We start from the raw sequence: 23,732 nt of genomic DNA, 5'->3' as shown, positions 1-23,732 counted from the left end.
TGATCATATCCATTTACTCCATGGACCATTTACTTCTGAACATGCCGTTCGTATTTTCTGTTTTTCATTTCTCATGGTACAATACATTTCATTATGTGGTTTATGTCACAATGCTGTATAATTCCTATGTGACAAGAACATCATACATAGAAACCAGAGCATGAAGATATTCTTTCGGGAACACTTTATTTGGATAGTACCACATCGATGGTTTGTAGATGGTCAATAACAGTCAACAACTAACCCTAACCTTTTTATCTCAATATCAAATAATTTGTGTAAAAATTAGGTACCTTATTGTTTTCAACAACAACAAAAAAATTGTCAAAAAATAAAATTTGCTTCTTAGCAAGAAAGCAATTTCTCAAGCAAGAATTTTGCTAGGGCTGTCTAGGAGTGGTATCAGTAGGGAGGGAAAAACTGAAAACTAGCCGTTATTGGCAGAGGTTTTTAACGTTTCTTATTGGTCTAATAACTAATTTACAGCCTGGTGATTTACTGCCTGGTGATGGCTGATCAAATTGTTCCACACTTTTTGTGTTAGTTAGTTGTACAATATGATACAAAACACATGGAAAATACTAATTTTGACTGCACTGGGCCTTTAACTCCTAGTCCCAACGTGACACTGGCGCGTTTTGGACTTCAAACCCCTTTTAAAACATTGCGTGTTTGAGCTGTACCATTGGATTCGTCTATTTCTTCTGCATCCATTGCTACAAACCATTAGTCTGTGTGATTAACAGGGCTAGAGCTGTGTTTGTGGGGCTAGAGCTGTGTTTGTGGGGCTAGAGCTGTGTTTGTGGGGCTAGAGCTGTGTTTGTGGGGCTAGAGCTGTGTTTGTGGGGCTAGAGCTGTGTTTGTGAGACAAGGGCTGATCCCAAAGGGGTACGGGGGCAGTTCTCACAAAAACTTCTGTAAAGTCTGAATGGTTTGGGCTACAAAATATTATGAACCATCTATGAAAAGCTGAATCACAAATACATGTAATCGGTTTTGCTGACACTCACAAGCCACACAAGAGCAGTTAGATCATAGGAAATCCCAGGACATAGTGTCTATAATACTTTAATAAGCTCACATAGTTGCTGTCACAAATTCAAAAATCCACACAGTGGTCACTGACTGGTTGGATATTCATTTCCCACTGAGCAAACAATTTCTGTAATTTCTTATGAATACATTTTTTAAATCAGGTTTTTGCTTGATTGACCTTATATTTTTATTGACATAATACTCATAAATGCAACTGTTTACAGTGAGGGAAAAAAGTATTTGATCCCCTGCTGATTTTGTACGTTTGCCCACTGACAAAGAAATGATCAGTCTATAATTTTAATGGTAGGTTTATTTGAACAGTGAGAGACAGAATAACAACAGAAAAACACATGTCAAAAATGTTATAAATTTATTTGCATTTTAATGAGGGAAATAAGTATTTGACCCCCTCTCAAATCAGAAAGATTTCTGGCTCCCAGGTGTCTTTTATACAGGTAACGAGCTGAGATTAGGAGCACACTCTTAAAGGGAGTGCTCCCAATCTCAGCTTGTTACCTGTAGAAAAGACACCTGTCCACAGAAGCAATCAATCAATCAGATTCCAAACTCTCCACCATGGCCAAGACCAAAGAGCTCTCCAAGGATGTCAGGGACAAGATTGTAGACCTACACAAGGCTGGAATGGGCTACAAGACCATCGCCAAGCAGCTTGGTGAGAAGGTGACAACAGTTGGTGCGATTATTCGCAAATGGAATTAACACAAAATACCTGTCAATCTCCCTCGGCCTGGGGCTCCATGCAAGATCTCACCTTGTGGAGTTGCAATGATCATGAGAACGGTGAGGAATCAGCCCAGAACTACACGGGAGGATCTTGTCAATGATCAAGGCAGCTGGGACCATAAATATGCCATTTAGCAGACGCAATTATCCAAAGCGACTTACAGTCATGCGTGCATAAATTTTTTGTGTATGGGTGGTCCCGGGGGGATCGAACCCACTACCTTGGCGTTACAAGCGCCGTGCTCTACCAACTGAGCTACAGAGGACCATAGTCACCATGAAAACAATTGGTAACACACTACGCCGACTGAAATCCTGCAGCGCCCGCAAGGTCCCCCTGCTCAAGAAAGCACATATACAGGCCCGTCTGAAGTTTGCCAATGAACATCTGAATGATTCAGAGGAGAACTGGGTGAAAGTGTTGTGGTCAGATGAGACCAAAATGGAGCTCTTTGGCATCAACTCAACTCGCCGTGTTTGGAGGAGGAATGCTGCCTATGACCCCAAGAACACCATCCCCACCGTCAAACATGGAGGTGGAAACATTATGCTTTGGGGGTGTTTTTCTGCTAAGGGGACAGGACAACTTCACCGCATCAAAGGGACGATGGACGGGGCAATGTACTGTCAAATCTTGGGTGAGAACCTCCTTCCCTCAGCCAGGGCATTGAAAATGGGTCGTGGATGGGATTTCCAGCATGACAATGACCCAAAACACACGGCCAAGGCAACAAAGGAGTGGCTCAAGAAGAAGCACATTAAGGTCCTGGAGTGGCCTAGCCAGTCTCCAGACCTTAATCCCATAGAAAATCTGTGGAGGGAGCTGAAGGTTCGAGTTGCCAAACGTCAGGCTCGAAACCTTAATGACTTGGAGAAGATCTGCAAAGAGGAGTGGGACAAAATCCCTCCTGAGATGTGTGCAAACCTGGTGGCCAACTACAAGAAACGTCTGACCTCTGTGATTGCCAACAAGGGTTTTGCCACCAAATACTAAGTCATGTTTTGCAGAGGGGTCAAATACTTATTGCCATGCAAATCAATTTATAACATTTTTGACATTTTTCTGGATTTTGTTGTTGTTAGTCTATCTCTCACTGTTCAAATAAACCTACCATTAAAATTATAGACTGATCATGTCTTTGTCAGTGGGCAAACATACAAAATCAGCAGGGGATCAAATAATTTTTTCCCCTCACTGTATGTCAAATTGATTTGTGTTCCACTTGTACCCTGGTTGTCCTGAAAAGGAAATGGTAAAACACTTCCTTCTCAGGCTAAATATAAGGGCTGGACATGCAGATAAATTAAAGTAGTGAATGTTTTTGCTGGGGTCCTCTGGCCTGATGAGGTTAACCCTTACCCTTATTCTAAATCTAACCCTGACCTCAGCAAGCATTTGCTTATGAACAGATAGTATGACCATCTGCAGATCCTCTACCGTACTTTCCGAATGCACTGTATATGGTATATCCAAATAAAATTGATCATTCTTTCTAACAAATGTTTCTTTCATATATTTTTGACTACAGAATGTAGAAAATCACTGTTTTCACACATGTAGGCAAGACAGACTGGTATGGTGCAGAACATGAATTTGAAGTTAAAAAGCAAGTCTCTCTGGATAAGAACGTCTGCTAAATGACTAAAATGTTAATTGATGCTTTAACTAAAATAACTGTTGCAAACTTTTTATATTGCTTGCTAATAGTGTATGTTGTAAAAAAAATATGTCATTATCATTAATCATTCCATTACAAAATCTTCCTCGTCTTGGAAAATGAATCATTTCACAAGAAACAATGTTTAGTACACAGAGTTATTTATAAAATAGCTAGACAGTGAATATTACATGTGAAAAAATTGAGTAAGGAGACAGTAAGTGCAAACATTGCATTTGTAGCCCAAAGACAGACAAAGTAGAATAAACATACTGTGAATATATTGCATGTCCCATATGTGTTCTTCATCCTGTTCATATCCACACCATTTATTTATCTGTCTATATCGATGCTGAGAAACTTCTGCAACACAAGCCCACCAAAAAAAGTGATATTACATATTTGTGCTCCTGTGTGGCTCAGTTGGGTTTGATACCCACTGGGGCCATCCATACAAAAAAAAATTATGCATGCATGGCTAAGTCGCTTTGTATAAAAGTGTCTGCTAAATGGCATATATATATATATATATATATATATATATATATATATATATATATATATATATATATATATATATATATATATATATATATATCTCATTTCACATTAGTAACATATATAAACAAGTATGTTTTAAAACAAAAGAATGCCATGCTAATATCAATTTATGTTATAAAGGATTGCTGACTATAGTTACCTTCAGGGCGCTTGATGCAGGGGACCTGTCTGGTATTAGTTTCCCTTTACGCTCCCTGCGTCTCAGATACTCATGGGCCAGGGAGTTGGCATCCTCCTCACTGAACACCAGAGGTCAACAAAGGGTAAGGATTCAAGTAATTACGTATAATAGAAACAAACATTTCTCTACTCATACCTGCCTGGAGTGTGAGGTTAACACTTTCATTCAATACTATTATACATCAAATAATGCTCGTAAAATTACTGCTTTGAGGACTTACCAGCTGTGGGAGATCAAATAATCTACCAGGTCCGTCACCTGGTTGGAGTCACCACTTGACACAATGTGTTGCTTGAGAAGATTGAAGTGCTTGGTCTTCCACAGCTTCTGGTACTGCCCGTTTTGGCAAATGAATGTCAAGACTGTGTCCCTTATCTGGGGTGGAGAAGAAATCAGTTAATTACACACATTGAGTTCCATACAACTTTTCTCAAAACACAAAATAATCAGATGTGTAAAAGATTACAGAAAACAGATGGAATCACACATACAGTAGAGCCAACAGTGGTTGACCAATGAAGGCAATACGAAAAAGTGATAGCAGCTCACCTGTGAGGGAACCCCTGCCAACTCCCCAGTGTTCATATGCTCATCCACCTGCTCCAGGATGGTGATGGGGTTACAGGCTGACAGGAGACCCTGGGAGGGAGCATTCATATACACTACACAGTAAGCACATCAAACAGGGGGAAGAGACTCAAGCATAGACACTACCAATACCTTTAATAGTTTTACTCAGATTCTTGGACAGTTTGTGGCTATTGTTAAACCACAACAATTGAATGTAATTCCATCTAAAGATGCAGATAACAATTTGGTAAAGGGCAGATGTGTTAGGGGGCTGGTAGTGGGCCCCTACCACCACTATCCTTATGGAAGCCCCAGACCCAGCTGCCTCACCTGAATCTGCTGCCCCTTCCTCTTGGCACAGGGGATGAGCAGGAGGGCACCAAGGGCAAAGCCAGGCAGACTGAACTGGGCAAAGCGATTGGCGATGCCTATCAGGTCCAGATTCAACAGGAACGGGCACCTGCCAGAGACCAGGGAAGATGGCGGGATGAGCAGGATAAATCAACACATTGTCAAAGATTTGTGGAATTATTATGTAGTGATGTTACCATGGTAATGCCATGACACCCTTCTTGACCCCTATGTGACAGTTGGTTATCAACCTATTCTATAAAGCAACAGAACGTACTTAAGGAGGAGAACAAAGGTCCTGTAGAGTGTTGCCTGCTGTTGGGGACTCAGAGGAAGAGACGCTGTGTGACAGAGAACATAGTCAGCAAAATCACAAAGACAGTGGTTTTCTCCACCTCACCCTCATATTTTTGAGTTGGGGTCTAATAGAGTAATTTACCTGATACGAATGGGGCCAGGATCATACTCCTCCAGGTCCTGGAAAAACTGGAGACCTGGATGGAAAAGAAAGAACACAGCTTTATCAAGAACTGTCCAAGCCAAAAGCATAGGTGGTGGATGTGAATGTTATCTCCCTAAAAAATGTACATCATCGGCTCCTTGAGACACACGCTGAACCTGGTTGTAATTACCTGCCAGAGAGAGGGGACAGCTCCCAGTGCCTCCAATACCTTTTGCAAGTAGCTTATCTGAAGAGCAGATGGGAAAACCACATTTAGTGCCACAACAACATATCCTGTCTTAATGCCATATAACTTGATTGACATGACAGGCTGTAGAATCTATTATTTCTAGCAGTAGTATTGTTCTTGAAACTGTGTGTAGACTGCCTCTTCTCACCATGTTGAAGCCCAGTAGTTTCTGCAGTAACCCATTCCACAGCTGAGGGTCAAACACCTGGTACTCCAGGCTAAGGTCTGCCACCAGACGCACAGCCTGCAGAGACAGGGGGCGACTTCAGCTCAATACAAACCTGATTACCCTGTCTTGGTTGCATCACATTGAATAAAATCAACTGAAATCACCTAAAGCATACATTACATAGATAGAGTAGGCCTACCTGTGGCTCATGACTGTGATTCTTCCACAGCCCCTTGACCATGCCCTCTTTGGGACTGTTGAGGAATGATTCCACTGTGTAAGGGATGTTTAAGTCCTCCAGCTGAGACAGGTAGATGTAGCACTTCAGGTAATACCTGTAGGAGGAAAAACAGCACAGCAACAGACCATCAGCAGTCAGGTACAGAAACTGAAACTGAAGTCATAGCTACTGATTTCCTGGCCTTTATCTGAGTGAGGAGCGCTTACTGGACTTGTGTCTTGGGGATGTGTAGCTGGGTTTCCAGGGTGGTGGGGTCAGCAATGTGGATGAGACAAAGCAGGGCCCGACTCCGGTGGCAGAAAGTAAGACGTGGGCCGGAACTGCTGAGGGGCTAGGAAGAAATATCAACAATGGGAATTCAACACTTTGACATACACAATTCTGGGTAACACTTTACTTGACAACCAGCATCATAACACGTTATGATACTGTCATAACCAAGTCATAATATGTCATAACACTGTCATGACACCTATATTTAGACCTTTTGAGACATACAGTACCAGTCAAAAGTTTTAGAACACCTACTCATTCAAGGGTTTTTGTATATTTTTTACTATTTTCTACATTGTAGAATAATAGTGAAGACATCAAAACTATGAAATAACACATATGGAATCGAAAGAAAGGCAATTTTTATGTCCATTAAAATAACATCAAATTGATCAGAAATATAGTGAAGACATTGTTCATGTCGTAAATGGCTATTGTAGCTGGAAACGGCTGATTTTATATGGAATATCTACATAGGCGTACAGAGGCCCATTATCAGCAACCATCAGTCTTGTGTTCCAATGTCACGTTGTGTTTGCTAATCCAAGTTTATCATTTTAAAAAGGCTAATTGATCATTAGAAAACCCTTTTGCAATTATGTTAGCACAGCTGAAAACTGTTGTGCTGATTTAAAGAAGCAATACAACTGGCCTTCTTGAGACTAGTTGAGTATCTGGAGCATCAGCAATTGTGGGTTCGATTACAGGCTCAAAATGGCCAGAAATAAATAACTTTCTTCAGAAACTCGTCAGTCTATTCTTGTTCTGAGAAATGAAGGCTATTCCATGCGAGAAATTGCCAAGAAACTGAAGATCTCGTACAATGTTGTGTACTACTCCCTTCACAGAACAGCGTAAACTGGCTCTAGCCAGAATAGAAAGAGGAGTGGGAGGCCCCGGTGCACAACTGAGCAAGAGGACAAATACATGAAGTGTCTAGTTTGAGAAACAGACGCCTCACAGGTCCTCAACTGGCAGCTTCATTAAATTGTACCCGCAAAACACCAGTCTCAACGTCAACAGTGAAGAGGCGACTCCGGGATGCTGACCTTCTAGGCAGAGTTGCAAAGAAAAAGACATATCTCAGACTGGTCAATAAAAATAAAAGATTAAGATGGGCAAAAGAACACAGACACTGGACAGAGGAAGATTGGAAAAAAGTGTTATAGACAGATAAATCGAAGTTTGAGGTGTTCGGATCACAAAGAAGAACAGTTGTGAGACGCAGACCAAATGAAAAGATGCTGGAGGAGTGCTTGATGCCATCTGTCAAGAATGGTGGAGGCAATGTGATGGTCTGGGGGTGCTTTGGTGGTGGTAAAGTGGGAGATTTGTACAGGGTAAAAGGGATCTTGAAGAAGGAAGGCTATCACTCCATTTTGCAACGCCATGCCATACCCTGTGGACGGCGCTTGTTTGGAGCCAATTTCCTCCTACAACAGGACAATGACCCAAAGCACAGCTCCAAACTATGCAATAACTATTTAGGGAAGAAGCAGTCAGCTGGTATTCTGTCTATAATGGAGTGGCCAGCACAGTCACCGGATCTCAACACTATTGAGCTGTTGTGGGAGCAGCTTGACCATATGGTACGTAAGAAGTGCCCATCAAGCCAATCCAACTTGTGGGAGGTGCTGCAGGAAGCATGGGGTGAAATCTCTTCAGATTACCTCAACAAATTGACAACTAGAACGCCAAAGGTCTGCAAGGCTGTAATTGCTGCAAATGGAGGATTCTTTGACAAAAGCAAAGTTTGAAGGACACAATTATTATTTCAATTAAAAATCATTATTTCTAACCTTGTCAATGACTACATGTCCTATGCATTTTGCTATATTTCCTATTCAAACTCATTTAATGTATGTTTTCATGGAAAACAAGGACATTTCTAAGTGACCCCAAACTTTTGAATGGTAGTGTACGTGATAGGCCTATCTGGCTTATATGATTATGATGGTCATAATGCTTCTTGACAGTGTCATAAAGTGTATTTTCCTAGTCCAAGTAAAGTGACACAGGATGGTTATAATGCTTCATGAAAGTGTCATAAAGTGTATTTTCTACAAGCTATTTAAAGTATGATGAAAAAAACATTACTAAAGAATTCAAGAAACAAACTTTAAAAACGAAAGTAAACTTCTTGACAGGGAAAAAACTAATTTGAATCAATTTGAATAACGCAATATATGTCACAACAGGTGTAAATATATGGGTCATGACAGTGCTATGACCATATTATGACAAATGATGTCTGCTGTTATGACATATGACATGGTTATGACCGTGTCATAGCGTGTTAAGACACTGGGTACCTACTGTTTCCCACCAGCCCTCGATTCCAAACTAAAATGTGGAACATATAATGATTATTATAGGAACAAGGCTTATCGTCCAATTCTGACCCATCCCATCTACCAACTCACCCATGTTTCTGCTGAAAGGATAGGGCTCAGCAGACAGACTCCCACATCCATAGAATAGATCTGCAGTAGGTACACCACCCTGAGAGAGAGAGAGACATGGGAGAAACCATTAACAAGAGAGATATAGTGAAATGTAAGGCTATGATAGTCAAGTGATGAATGCAGGGAGCTACCTCATAAGATCTGAATCCTCCTGAATGTCATTGACACAATCCTGGTTGTTGATATCCTTCAAAATAAAGAGCCTTTGGTTAGGCTGTATCACATACTCCAAAATGTCTTGCAAAATGGACTATTTTCCCCCTAGTGATGAGCCCATCCAGTCTCTGTGGCAGATCATAGAGACAGTGTAGGGTTGGACTTACCTTGGCTGCAGCCGGGCCGGTTTTGCAGATCCATTTCTCCAGCAGCACGCTTCGGATATTTAGAAAATCCACACTATTGATGGCTGCTATTTCTTTGCATACAGCGTGAATGTCTAGTCATACAAATGAAGAATAAACCATAAAGAATTATATACAAAATAATAGTCTGGTTCCATTTTGCTCCTTAGCCCCCCCATCACCTCAGTGTTCTAAAAGCACTATGGTACATGTCATCAATACAGTGATACTGTAGCTCCACTTAGCCGTTCAGAAGTGTACATGGAGCCATATGGCAATAAGAGTGGGCCTGCATGTGGTTGGCCTGGTCATGGTGGAGGGCTCACCAGGGTGGGTTTGGCCAGCGGAGCCCCTGAAGCGTTGCTCCACACTGCTGTGTTCGTACAGAGTGACGATGAGGCGGGTGGGCTGTCCTGTCAGCTTCAGGTGCTCTGGGCTGTTCAGCTGGCTGGACATCAGGGCGTTCTCCGTGGCCGAGCGCTGGAACTGCAGCTTCAGCTTGGACAGGAAGGTTTCCACCCTGGTCCTAGCTGCCTCCTGCTCAGGGGACAAGAGGAGGGGAGAGACAATTCTTATTGTACAAGAATGGACTGGATAGAAGAATAAAAAATACATGAAAGGGAAAACAAGACTGGATATCCTGAATTCAAGCAGCTGACGCAGACATAACAGACATAACTACATCTATAATAGTTAAACATGGATGGATTATGGATAAACATTGAGGACCTCAGAGCATCAACACAATATAAAAACAAAACATATGTGGTCTAACCTCAAGTTTTGGGTCCTTCAACCATGCATCACCAAGAGCTAGGCAGAACTTTAGTGACTGGGTCTTCTCAGTGCCTAACGAAGAGAAGGGAAAAAAAACACATGCAAAAAAGTTAATAGGATGAACATTGATGCAGAGGCCGTCTCCTCCATGAACAGTGGCATGGCAGTGCCTGATTGGCTAACAGTCTGACCTGGAGGCAGCTCCTGAGCGATTTTATGGGCTGTGGCAGCGGCCCACTCTGGGTTCTGGATGCAGTGGATGTACCCCATGATGGTCTTAGCCACCTTGAAGGTCTCCTTGCTGGAGGTGTGTTTTTGCCCCCTCTTATGTTGCTTCAGGAGTAAGGGCTTCATACTCCTCTCAAACACGTGGTTCACCGCTGACATGTACAGCTTGTCAAGGTTCACCTGACAGAAGGCAGGAAGAAGTAGGGTCAAATTCACAGGTGACCAAATTAAAATCAAAAGAAACAACTAATACACCATTAATACTGTAGTTCAAATTCTGGTAGGCCTACCACTCATATCTAAAAACAAACATAACAGTAATATACAGTATAAACCACAGCCACCAGTGGAGCAGAGTACTGTACCTTCATCAGCTTGCTTATCAGAAGCAGAGTGGGAAAGGTCTCCTCACTGAGCTCTGGAGCTAAACACAGAAAGAGAATCCCTCAATCCCTATAGGAGCTAGAGTACGCAAATTCTTAAGGGTCTACTCAATGATTTATTTATGAAGACTTACTGACCACATGAACATTGTAAGCTTATACTGAGCATGGTACTCACAGATGATCTTCCAGTAGTTGGTGGTCTGCATGAGCAGGTGGAAGGGCAGTCTGGTGTTGGCCAGGGCCGAGGGTTCCAGGCCATTCTCCAGAAGGTGGCTGCTCTCCAGGTCTGTGGGGGGAGATATGCGCTTGTAGGACTTCAGGTGCTGGAGCAGACCTATTGCCTGGAGATGAGAGGGACTTGATCGTGGACGAGACTTGATCGAAATGCCAAAGAAAATCTGACATTGAGGATTACACTTATTTAGCAGAGGTATGTAGCACAAAGATAAATGAGACATCAAGACGCCACACCTGACTGATTGGGAGGCTGGTGATCTGCTCATCAGCTGTCTGTATGATCCTGAGCACCCCCTCAATCCTCTCATAGTTATATGGGCTAAGCTGAGGAGGAAAGGGAACGCAAGAGTTAAACACTATTTTCTCTACACATCATTACAACATACCACCAACCCCTAAACGTAGGCTGAGATTTGCTTGTGCTCAGACCTTGAGTATGGCAGCACTGAGGCTGATGGTGAGGTTTCTGGTGCTGTGCAGCATAGGGATGATCTGCAGGGCTCTCTCCAGGGCGTCTGCGTGCCCCAGCGGCTGCTCCTCCCCCTGGCCTGCCCCAGGGTCTCCTGCCACCCCCTCCTCCTCCTCCTCTTCCTGCAGCAGCAGGGTGGTGATGTACTGGTTTATCACTCCGTCTCTGTTCAGACCAAAGGTGCTGCAGGTAGGAGGAACACACAGGACATACATACACACATTAATTACAGCGTAACGTCACAAGACAGCAATAGGCAACTACTTGGTCTACTATTTACTAGTAAGCAAAGCATGCAGTAGTATCAGACCCAAAAACTAAAGATTGAAGTTGCATGTGACTTTCTATAACAGCTCACCTGCAGTACTGGAGGATAATCTCAGGGGTGGTGTTCTTGTTCTTCACCAGGGTAGGGATGAGGTTACTCTTCATCTCTGGACACTGACGAAACACAGGCTGGATGGATATCTGGGGAGAGAGACATGGCTTTTAAACCGAGTCCTCTTGCAAAGCGGGGAGGGTAAATTGTTAAAAATGCAACTAATTAGCAGGTATTAATGCAAAGTTTAAAATCAAGATTTCTTCAGAAAACCAGCAATATCTGAAAGACTGCTAATTTCAAATAAATAGGGAAAAACGACACTGAAGAGCTTCAACAGACCCCTAATTTGCCCAGCTCGATTCCCCACTCGGCGTCGGTGATGACAGAGAGAAACTTCTTCCGCTCCTCCTGCTCGCAGTACAAGCTACAGAGATGGGCCCCCACCATAGCCACAGCCTGAAATCATGGAGATATACTGACTTTGTCACATACAACATGAATCAAAATGATGACAAACAATTCAAGATGGAACATTTCATGACAGTAAATAAGTGTAATGATCCTACCAAGATCTTATCATAGTTTTGCCAGGTGTTGTCGATCACCTTCCACAGTATCTTCAACACCTCGGTTTTGGACAGGAGAGTGCAGAGTCCAATAGCCAGGTCACAATCCACCACTCTCCAGTTAAACACCTTTAGCACAGAGCAAAAACACCAGTTGTTATAGTTATCATTTTAGGTATATTGTAAATTACACAGACAGCATGGCCAGAATACAATGTAATTTACTGAAGTGAAGAAAGTCTGACATCCAGGACAGTAGTCTCACATCACCTTGTGCAGGAGGGCAACTGCAACAGCATTGATAGAGGACAGAGTAGTTGTTCTCAAATCACTCAAGCAAGCCTTATATTTTTGTAGGGCCTGCGGGCCGTAGAGCTGAAAAGGGAACATGTAAAATGTAAATACTTCCCATCACAATACAATGTAGAGTAGTGGTCCAGAGTACAGACACAGTGTAAACCTAGACAGAGATATGTAGCAACAGAAATGCAAAGACTGATCAAGGGATTGCTTGCTTATAGTTCCAGGTGAGACACTACAGTACACCTCTGACAATGTCACTTTCCTAAGTCTGCTTCACAAACACATGAAACTATCTGTACAAACCACCTGGAAAACACAGGGTGGGGAGGCTAACAGGGGTACCACACTGGGGGGTTTCTGCTTTGTCTTGAGTCTGCTTTTTACTTTACTGTTTTTGATATATCCATTGTTTAAATGTGCTAAAACTCTTGCACTGATATCCTGCTGTTATACTTCTGGTGTAATTTTTTGTATGTTCTTGTTGTCATTTATGCAACAACAAAATGTCTCATTCAAATGTACATTTGTATGCATTTATACCTCTGCTCTACAATAAAACATTTAAAACATCATCATCTTGACGTTGGTGCTGTACTGTAGCCATCATACCTGAATGCCAAGCTTGACGTCCATGATGTTGGAGGTGACGTGCTGCAGACAGCTGCCAAAGGAGTTGACCAGCAGTCTTAGGGCCAGCTCCAATTGACTACACTCCTGCAGCATCTGATGCATGGAGGCCAGGGGCACCAGTAGGGGGTTCAGGAAGTTGGCATCTGTACGTGGACAAGGAGACATGAGGGTAAGGCTGCATAAAAACGGCATTTATATCAGTCTATTCATTGGAGGAAACTGCAGTAGCTACCTTGTTCGAAAGAGCAGTGAGAAAGACAGGAGCAGTCCAGTGGGTAAAGCTTTCTATCTGCAACATGAATTAACATGAGTTAATGCAATTAATATAGATACCTTAGTGGTTGGACATTATAAAAGGTGTATAACATCACACGTGATACATTGTTAAAAAAGATACCTGAGGAGAAAGGCAGCAGACAGTTGGTGATCTCATACTGGACCGGCAGGACAGACACAGGGTCCAGGATGATGCAGTCCTCATTAAAGACATCCTGGAAGCTCCACTGGGAGTACGGGTCCTTTTCAGCCGCCAGGGACAAATCCTGAACACATGGCAGTGACATTAAAGCCTGATGACCCAACACGAACAAAGACTCTCTTTCTAAGTGAATGTCTAATATTATAATCTATTGATTAGAGGATTGTCATTGAGGTCTCTGGTAAGAATCTGGTAGTCTTTGATGGGGCAAAGTGAAGTGTAGTACTGGCACTCACCTTTGCTATGAAGCCATAGTTGTCTGACAGCTGACACTGGTGGTAGACATCCATAGCAGCCCGTGTGCTCTTACACAGCTCCACACAGTCTAGGAGCAGGTCTGAGAGAAACAATAGGGAGCCCAAACTCAAGTCAGAGGTATCACTTACCAGGGTGCTGAAGTCATACAGTATCACATTATGTGAACTACTTACACAATTAATTGGAGGATAGGCTCCTTCTAAAATGAAAATGTGGGAGATCCCATAAAGCCACGAGTTAGCCTCCAGGCTCAGGGCGTTCGTTCTGTACAGTACCTGAGTGGCAGACAGTGATGGCCTGGCAGGCCAGCTTGTGGATGACTGCTGGGAGGTCCACGCCCTCAGGGAGGATCATGGGCACGTCTGCCTCAAGCATCTGGCACAGCTTCTGGGCAGCGCTGAAAAGCACCTTCCCTGTGCTGGTGGTACCATGGTGCTCATACAGCTCACTGTAGGAACAGGGTCAGGGGGTTGAGGGGAGTGAGAGACAAATTCAAGGAGGTACCCAAGGTTAATTTAGTGCAAAAGCCCACACTACCATCAAACACTTAAATGTTGTGGATGAGATATTCAGATTATGACAAACCTTCATAAAAAAAAATTATAATAATAAAAAAAAAAAGAGGGGCCCTGTCATTCTCGGAACACATCAAAGCTTTTCTTTACCTCATCCCAAATTAATTACCCCCCCCTCCCCCAAACTTGGTTCCCCGCCCCCCTGACCTGAGGATCTTGAGGGCCTTGTCGACCTTGCCGACCCCCAGGGCACGCAGGGCCAAGTCAGCCCACAGCTCCTGCTCCGTGCGCTGGAGCTGCCGTGCCAAGCGGCGGAGGCCGGCCTCGGTGGAGATGGTCTTGGTCTTGCCGTCAGGGTCGTTGGCCACCATTGGGGTGGCTGTGACCTTGCTCTTGGAGGGACCTCGAGCACGGGTGTTCTCATAGGCTGTGATGTGATGCTCCTGGAACTGCTTTCGCACCTTGGGGTCCTCATAGTTGTTGGGGGTGAGGAAGATGTCAAAGTCCTCCTGGAAATGGAGTATATTAGGAGGCTTTCAGCAGAGGAGGTCAAAGACCAGACAAAGTGAGTCAGGTGAGGCCTTCATCTCACATATTGCAAAATCATTCCATGATTGAACCTTACCTGTAGGTGAGCAATCGCCTTAAACATCATCAAATTGTTCTCGCAATCCACACTTTTAAAGGCATCCCCTAAACGGGAGAAAATTAGCATGTTCACAAGCTGTCAACTCCATGCATAAAGGTTTCTTAGCACATCCATACAAACTCTCTGGTACATTCATAGTTTATCAAGACCTCAGACACTGTGAATCTTCAATATTGGGAGGTTTAGCAATCAGTCTTTTCAAGTACTGTATTGATATAGTTTAAAAGCTGCCACTACCTTTCTGGATCCTCTGTAAGAACTTCAGTGCCTCCACCATCACTTGTGCTATGACCATCTGGTGCTTCTTGTGCTATTAGAAATTGGCCACAATAAGAATGCAAGTGAATCTGCATGAAGAGTATACTAAAATGGAGAAAAGGCATGTACAGAACATCACTACTAAACACTGTATTTCAAAATTATATCAAACCTATTAAACGCAGATGTCAATGCACCATGATGGAACTTGAATAGTCTTAAATCTGCTAAATGCAAATACACCCCTACTGCCCCTGAAAGAGCCTCACCTCCTCAGACACATGGTCTTTGTCCTGCAACTCCAGTCGTGCCCAGTTAGCCAGCCTCTCGATCACACACTCTGCCTCCGCAGGGGCAAGCTTTTTCAGGAGGGTCACACATGGCTCACTCTGCAAATAGGAACCAACACACAGACATTACACACATGCAACACACAGAACAAAAGAGATTCCCCATCAGAAAGCAACAGCCACCATGGGAGGAGCTGTAGGCTGGGCTCACATACTGTACCTTGCTCTGGCTAATCAGCTGGATGAGGTACAAGATGTGTATCTGGGAGGTGGGGAGTTTGTAGGCCCCAGCCAGCTTCAGAGAGTCCTCCAGGGAGGTGGGGAGGTCCTGCTTGAGGATGTACCTCACCAGTGTCTACAGGGGGAGAATCAACATGGATCAGAAATGACATAAATACACACATCTACATACTGTAAGCACCCTGAAAGTCCTACCATGATTTGAGTGTTGTTGGAGAGGTTGAAGTTGCGGATCCCGTAGCCTCTGAGCAGCTTCCTCATCTCCATCAGACGGTAGCTTTCCTTCAGAAGCTCCTGCCTGTGGGATTGGATAGGATGTGGAAGATCAAAACCCAAGCCTACAACTGTTATTTGTATTTTATGTTGAACCCCTTTTTCTCCCCAATTTCGTGGTATCCAATTGGTAGTAACAGTCTTCTCTCGTTGCTGCAACTCCCCTACGGACTCGGGAGAGGCAAAGGTCGAAAGCCATGCATCCTCCGAAACACGACCCTGCCAAGCCGCACTGCTTCTTGACACACTGCTCACTTAACCCGGAAGCCAGCCGCACTAATGTGTCGGAGGAAACATCGTCCAACTGACGACCGAAGTCAGCTTGCAGGCGGCCGGCCCGCCACAAGGAGTCGCTAGAGCACGATGAGACAAGGAAATCCCAGCCAGCCAAACCCTCCCCTAACCCGGACGACGCTGGGCCAATTGTGCGCCGACTCACGGGTCTCCCGGTCACGGCTGGCAGTGACACAGCCTGACGCCTCAGCACTGCGATGCCTTAGACCGCTGCGTCACTCGGGAGGCCCTACAAGCCTACAACTGTGACAAGTGGCAGGGCTCTCTGTTACCAGAGGAGGATCAGATCAGTAAGTCTTACTTGGGTCCCTCCATCTCCAGGTGCTGTTGGACCAGCCTCTCCACTACCTCAGTCCAGGGCACCACAGCCTTCTGCATGATCTCCAGCACAGCGTCTACCACCAGCTGTACACGGCACAGCACAGTTGAAAACAGCTGAATACTAAGTGCGCAGTATGTCAATCAAAACGTGTACATAAATCTACAATCTAATTTGGTGGCCAAGCCTTGAAGGGCAGGAAGTGGTTTATTAGAGTGTTTAAACTCACATCAGTGTCCGTGATGCAGCCTAGCACAGCCACGGCTTTGGCCTCCCACTCTGTGAACAACGTAGTGGTCTGGGAGCTGCAGCGCTCCAGCAGATCCTACAGTGGTATAGAGAGAAAAATGTGTCTAAATCACACGCAATGACTCAAATCAGATGATGTCTGACAGTCAACAATTTATAATATGAGCAGCCAAGTGGAATGCATAGTAAAGTGTGTCTCCTGGTGGATAGGTAAACACCTTGATGTACTGTAGCAGCAGCTCATCCAGGGGCAGCTGGTGCTCCAGGCTGTAGGGCCTGACGCTGCTCTCCACCGTGGCAGGGATCAGTTCTGGGGCAGGCACTTTATCCAGCATGAGGAACGCTACGCTGCGGATACTTGCCTAAACATCCCAGCAGGGCAGATAGAGAGATACCATGTACAATAACATACAGAATTTCAACAAGATTTAAAACAACAGGATGAGAATCCAAACCAGACAATCCCCAGATGGCTTTCACACACAGACCTTCTCAAAGACTGACAAGGAGAGCTTGCAGTTGTACTTGTTGTAGAGGTCCAGCAGCTGGCGGAGGGTAGAGACCAGGGACTTGAGGTGCTCTACCTCCTCTGAACCATAGTCATCCTCCTGAGACCACCAATCACAAGAGGATAGGTTACTTCCTGCTAATCCATGACTAAGCATATAAATCTTGACATCCAGTGTATGAAAGTGAGCATGAATTGAGAGTGCAGAGAGGGAATAGGAAGTGGGGGGGGGGGGGGGGGGGTGACAGTTAAAGGAACCAAAAGGAAAGAGCTGGTAAAATGAAGCTGGGGAGAAGAAATAAATAAATACAAAAAAATACAAACAAAAAAAATATTCAGCTTACAGAAGGTATCCACATCCATAACAAGGGCAACCCAAGTTCTGCCAAGTTCAGCCCATTCTGGGGCCAGTCTCCCTACAGGAACATAAGGGGTAGAATAAATGTTTAAGTGTGGTGTGTGATCACCTAATCAGTCATGTTATTGACTAGAGCACTCAGAGTTATTCCCGTCTAGCAATGTAAAGAGGTGTTCGCTTGACCTTTTCCGTTAACTCCAGAATCCTGGCCCTCTGCTCCAACCACCTTGCAAGGATTTTCTAGGAACACATTATTCAAAGGCCTTGTCAACAAAGAAACTGGAAATACAAACTGTTCAAAACATATTTGTCATCATGATCAGTTTTCCACCCTGACCACTGTACCTGTCCTCTAGGTAGCACTCTCCTCACAAAGGGAACAATGACACTCCTAAGCCAGAGACAGAGGTCCTGGGATGGAAGGTCCTCTGGAATGGAGCTGAGCAGAGCACCAAGACCTCTCTCATCAAACTGCACTGCAATCTCTCCCTACAGGACAATCACAGAAACAGCAGACAAAGATAAATCATCCTCCAGTCAAAGCCACATATTACAAGTGCAAAATATGAAACTCCATTAGATGTCTTATGGTGCAACAGTTGATTGTGTGATAATTTGTGTTACCTCGTGTCTAAGCCAAAGGTGCTGGGCCCCCTTCAGGTCTCCCTCTCTCAAGTGGGACAGCATGTCCCCAACGTAGTCTGTACTGTTCAGAAACTCAATCCAGGCGATCCCACTGGAGAGAAACAACCAGGAGAGGGAATTAAACATAAGTACGGGCATGGCACTAATTTACACAGTTATAATACATATACTCTACATCCTCAATAACCTTTAGCAAGCAAGGAATAGAATTACAGTCAAATTGAACGTACTTGAACTTGTCCAGGTTGTGGAGACAGCAGAAGGTGGCGAGTCTGGCCAGAGCCTCCTGGATCTGGGAGGAGGGGCAGCAGGAGGCGGCATGGTTCAGCATCTTCTCTGCAGTGTCAAAAGTTGGCCACGGAGCCTTGAGGCAGTACTCCACCACATACTGCTCATCCTGACACACAAACACACTCGTCAATGAGCACAGTGTACTTATTTAATCTCAACCTTTTAGGGAAATGTTACATTTGAAAATGTATAGATGGCTTGTTTAAGAGCACCTCATTACACTGTGGCCCTATCTACTGTAGGTTTGCCAGCTTGTGGTTCAAACTTATACCCTTCTCTCCACACCAGTCAGAGTTTGAGAATTATACCATCCCCATTTTCAAGTCTCTTTGTTTATGGATTCAATGTTTTTATTCTAGAATATTAAAGTAAAGTTAGCTGGTTGACTTATCCTGCTTTGTTATATACACCCCTGATAACACTCACCATGATCTTCATCAGGTTGGTCTTGGCCTCCTCCACCAGATCAGACCATACATCCTGCCCATAGCCCCCCACAGAGGCTGACGCCAGCTGCTCCAGCACAAAGTCCAGCTTCACCTTATAGACAAGCTGGGTGGGCAGGGGAGGGAGGGTGGCTGGTCAGTCAGGTACATTTATTATTCATTTTAGTTAGAATAACTTCTCAATCCCAGAAAAATTATACCAACCTCAACATCAAGCTCAAATGTTATGGCAAACTTTTCTGCCTCATCAAATTTGTGTTTGTAGAGAAGTCTGCTGAGTCTGGGGACAATAAACAGTGTGTTTACTGATATTGACATCATGTACGGTAACTACTGCAAGAACAAGGAAATAAGGCAAGTGCGTGATGACACTACTGTACCTGTTCTCAGGCAAAGCCTCTGTGAAGCATCTCATGACGACAGAGGATATAGGCTCCTCAGAGCTAGTTGTCAGTGAGAAAAAACACATGATTTGCATTTACACATGTCAATTCACTGTTATTTGTGGAACTCCACCACCCAAGTATTTACTCAGGGTAACCCTAGTGTCATTAAACAGCCAAAGAAACACCTACTTTTGTGAATTCTCGTAAATCCCCTCTAGTAAATATATAGTGTCCTGAAATTCAGAAGGATAAAAACAATTTACAATATGTCTGAGGTTGGATAATACTGTATGTCAAAGCTTCAGCATCCTTTCCTAATCTAAAGTGAAATAATACCTGTACAACTTAATGTTCCATTATCCTTCGCTACTTGGGTATTGTAATATGGTGTGATATCTGACAGGGTTGGGGACGTCAATTCCATTTCAATTCCAGTCAATTCAGGAAGTACACTGAAATTCCAATTCCAATGCTCATCAAAACTTTTCAATTAGGAAAATTGTGAATTTGGTGTACTTTCTGAACCTGATATAATATATCTGATGCAATCAGGGTGGATTATAACTGTTTATGGTTTACCGTGCTTATTCTTGTCTGGACCAGGCAGGATGTAGAGGAGACCTCCAGAGAATAAAGGACAGTCATGGAGGGAAGAGAGCGCACCTGCAGGCTCCTCATCTAAGGTTAACAATACAGGGCGTTGCCGTCAACAAACATATACAAACACACAGTCAGAGAGGACCTCAGATGTTTCTAACAACTACTTCAACCAGAGAAGCATTAATGTATGTACATGATGGGATTACTACGAACAAGTAGCTGTCTAGGAACCATAGAAACAGACTGGAGTTACCTGGCTTTTGTCTTGCATGGTCAATGTAATGATTTTTGTGCTGGCACTTTCTTGCCTATGAAGAGGAGAGGTTTTGTTTTCAAAATCATTACAGCACAAGCATTTGAAAATGAAACATTACATGATGTTAATTTAAATAGTATAGGTCTTACAATAGTATAGTATTGAAGTGAACACATACGTGGCCTTTGAAGCAGAGTCACACTCTGTGATGAGTAGGAAGTCATGGATGGAGAGGTCAGGCCAGCAGCACACCATCACCAGGAAATGCAGGTCCCAAAGACTCAGAATGTTCTAAGACCAATTGAAAGGTACAGAAAGATTAATGTCCAACTTAAAATGTTCTAATGACCAAACGGCTAAAGAATACAATCATAAACTGATTGATGAAGATTCATTCAGCTGGACTCACCTCTGCGCTAAGAACATACATGAGATTGTCCACCACCAGGATCTTTCTCACCCCTACAATACAGATAAGGGATACATTTGACTGCGACATTAATACACAACAATTCAAAAATAATGCTATAACCTAACTATTGATGACATACATAAGCAATTCAGGCAAAACAGTAAAGTGTAGTTTAACCAAAGCCAGACAGTTAAATGTTATCAAAGCTACCTGGTATTAAGCTGGAGTCCAGGGACTGAAAGAGAGACATCGTGCCCTGACTATGATCCAATCTCCAGCGGGTTAGAACAGCTTCCCCATCCGCCTGTGAAAAAGAACAAAAAACAATGAATGAAATCATAACCACATCAGTTATGCGAGAAGCTATACAGATGATATGTTAAAAGTGAATAAATACTGTATGAATAGCCTACTTGATGAATAAAAGTCTAACTTTCTATTATCGGCAGCAGCTTTCTCTCATTATGCTTTCAAAGATTTAGCTTAGCTTTTTACATCAAAATATTTCGTAACAAAGCAGTGCAGGTACTTGCGCACAACCATACCCCAATCATGAGGTGGATTTCATTGCCAAGGTTGTACATCACTGCTGTGTTGCATCCCCCTCCATGGATCTCCATGGTGGAGCAGAAGTCTGTCTTAATTAGAGACTGGAGCTGGCGAGAAACAATGTGATGGTTTGGGGTTGATTATTCTGACTTCATATCGTTTGAATTGTTATTTTACCATCTCCAACATAGTTAAAGCCAAATACCTCTTTCAATGCCCCAATGTCCATTTTCTCAATAGCTACAGAGATGAGAGAGAACATGGTTTAAAATAATTGAAAGTTAAATGTAACAACTCTCAAGTAAAAGAAAACGATATGAAAGCCTAATTAAAATGAAATACCTATTTTAATCTTCTCCAGGGCAAGGTTTGTGATGTGAAAAAATCCATCTGGAGTAAGGAGGAACAGGTGGTACATCCCTGGCAACAACAATATAAGGTTTAACCTATCACCTCAACAGACCATTTAGAAACACTGTATAATTTTATTCCAAAGTCATGACAAACTATGAACTACTCACCTAAAGATTTCTTATCCTCCTGTAGGATAAGATGTCGATATGTTTTCTCATTTCCAGAGGGGACTTTCTCCAGCATAGCCTAGCAGAGTTTAAAAAAACACACAAAAAGTATAGTAGACTCAGCATGCAAGCACTTTAGGCACACTTATGACACTGACACACTTAATCGCTGAAATATCATAGGGGATATGAGATCATCCCAATCTCTTACTCTGGTGAGAAGAGTCCTCTTTTGAGGCACATAGATAAGATGGAGGTTTCCGTTTCTCTCGCAAACCACCAAAAACTGGCCGTCCAGACAAACATCCACAGTATCCACATCAGAGTCTGAAATAAACATGCTTTTATTTAACATCATTCACCATAATGCAAGACATCATTACATTAGACAACATCTACACACATTATTATTATATTATTATTATTATTATTATTATTACACACAGAACACAAAAGAGATACTAACCAAAGTCAAGATGCAGCAAGATAGTCTGATAGCTGAAGTCAAACAGGATAACAGTTGAATCAGCAACAACAATGCTGCAGTTTGCACTGCTGGAGGAGTAAAGCTGAGGATCTGACAACACCTGCAGGAAAACAATAATGTGAACAAGTTGCACTAAAGACCCTGTCATGAAATTAATCAATACCGGCACTGCATACTGTATTCGAATAGAAGGTACCTAGCTAGAAGGTGTTCATAACTGTATAGGTAATCAATAATCTGGTTGGAGAGAGTCGTTAACTTTTTGTCTAGCCGATTAAACTCAACTCCAACTACGATGGAGTTGAGTGGCGACTAGTGTAGGCGGAGGTGGACTGGACCTCTGACGTCACATAAAATTACGTTTTTATCAAAAACGATTGATTTCAGCACCCAAAAAAATAGGCCGCACAGTAATCTTTATGTGACGTCGGAGCTCCAGTCCGACCACACTACTCTAAGTTAGTCGCCGCTCAACTCCATTGTAAATCGTGGAGCTGAGTTTAATCGGCTACTTTTGGTCTTACCTTTTCAGGTGAGGCAATTTTTACCAAAGTATCCACTTGGTACAAACCACTATTCTCCTCTCGAACATTACAAAGGCGACCTGTGTTGGTATCCTCATTGGTTAGAAGTTCAACGTCGTTCCACATTGTTATTCCGTCCACCTACCTAGATGAAAATCGGGACACTAACAGGTCAGTTATAACTAGGAAGCTAGCTAGTTAGCTAACGTTACTTAACATAGACCTAGTATGCTAGTACTAGAGCCGTCACCACTCTTTGCTGTCACGTCAGTTAGCTACTGTAGCTAACGTTAGCTAGGTAAAAAAAAAAAAAAAAAGTTTACCAATCTCTCTGCATACACAGTACATACAGCTATAGACATGTTATTAAATAATTTTGACTATATCGCGGTAACAAACTCACCGGTTGTAGATACCAAACTCACCGATTACAGGTACCCTGACCACGGCTTGATAGCAAACTGAGCGCCACACTGACACAACAACACCCCACTGTGCGGGTTCAGAATTTGGCGGTTTAAAACAAAGACCCTAAAGAGAGAAGCGCAACTCTACTTACTTCCTGTGTAGTTACAGGAGCATACTTGAACTTAAAATGATAAGGTTAATTTGAAGCATTCAATCAAAATGATCAAAGGTTATTATAAAATAAGAGTGATCTGATATAGTGTTGTTTGTCTATTTCTTTGCGCTCCCCCAGATTGAGTTGGTGGAATGGAAATCG

At 43.2% G+C, this 23,732-nt stretch overlaps 1 protein-coding gene across 1 annotated transcript; it reads right to left on the bottom strand.

Annotated features, from left to right (window-relative positions):
• Positions 1 to 3,586: 3,586 nt before the first annotated feature.
• kntc1 (kinetochore associated 1) lies at positions 3,587 to 23,475 on the bottom strand. The gene is made up of 62 exons (XM_084180275.1): positions 23,412 to 23,475; positions 23,009 to 23,153; positions 22,464 to 22,584; positions 22,209 to 22,324; positions 21,998 to 22,076; positions 21,819 to 21,896; positions 21,682 to 21,716; positions 21,473 to 21,583; positions 21,138 to 21,231; positions 20,925 to 20,977; positions 20,694 to 20,806; positions 20,513 to 20,567; positions 20,239 to 20,337; positions 19,849 to 19,892; positions 19,654 to 19,716; positions 19,478 to 19,553; positions 19,254 to 19,379; positions 18,767 to 18,933; positions 18,516 to 18,627; positions 18,237 to 18,380; positions 18,075 to 18,131; positions 17,878 to 17,949; positions 17,514 to 17,633; positions 17,244 to 17,387; positions 17,006 to 17,101; positions 16,759 to 16,862; positions 16,086 to 16,188; positions 15,871 to 16,005; positions 15,630 to 15,749; positions 15,340 to 15,412; positions 15,079 to 15,146; positions 14,661 to 14,962; positions 14,214 to 14,386; positions 13,917 to 14,017; positions 13,600 to 13,744; positions 13,435 to 13,491; positions 13,182 to 13,345; positions 12,540 to 12,644; positions 12,270 to 12,398; positions 12,043 to 12,159; positions 11,740 to 11,849; positions 11,342 to 11,564; positions 11,147 to 11,236; positions 10,851 to 11,016; positions 10,655 to 10,713; positions 10,253 to 10,469; positions 10,060 to 10,133; positions 9,611 to 9,821; positions 9,267 to 9,379; positions 9,075 to 9,130; positions 8,902 to 8,980; positions 6,412 to 6,536; positions 6,164 to 6,299; positions 5,944 to 6,039; positions 5,736 to 5,792; positions 5,543 to 5,597; positions 5,381 to 5,444; positions 5,083 to 5,212; positions 4,732 to 4,821; positions 4,403 to 4,557; positions 4,141 to 4,240; positions 3,587 to 3,803 (listed from the first exon to the last, which is right to left on the bottom strand). The coding sequence occupies exons 2-62, from the start codon at positions 23,132 to 23,134 to the stop codon at positions 3,774 to 3,776; spliced, it is 6,633 nt and encodes a 2,210-aa protein (XP_084036401.1). The 5' UTR covers positions 23,135 to 23,153; positions 23,412 to 23,475; the 3' UTR covers positions 3,587 to 3,773.
• Between the last annotated feature and the right edge of the window lie 257 nt (positions 23,476 to 23,732).

This window comes from Coregonus lavaretus (genome assembly GCF_964263955.1).
Source record: "Coregonus lavaretus genome assembly, chromosome: 17".
In the NCBI taxonomy this organism is placed as follows: domain Eukaryota; kingdom Metazoa; phylum Chordata; class Actinopteri; order Salmoniformes; family Salmonidae; genus Coregonus; species Coregonus lavaretus.
The sequence above is the reverse complement of the archived record's forward strand: the minus strand, read 5'-3'. Positions and strand labels throughout refer to the sequence as shown.

Bases quoted from the DNA above. Each gene is read 5' to 3' on its own strand.
- kntc1 (XM_084180275.1), bottom strand. From the start codon at position 23,134: ATGTGGAACGACGTTGAACTTCTAACCAATGAGGATACCAACACAGGT. The intron at 19,554-19,653 runs GTACAGTAGTGT...TATTGTCCCCAG, and splicing joins GAGGCTTTGCCTGAGAACAG to ACTCAGCAGACTTCTCTACA. The intron at 12,160-12,269 runs GTAGGATCATTA...CCATGATTTCAG, and splicing joins AAAACTATGATAAGATCTTG to GCTGTGGCTATGGTGGGGGC.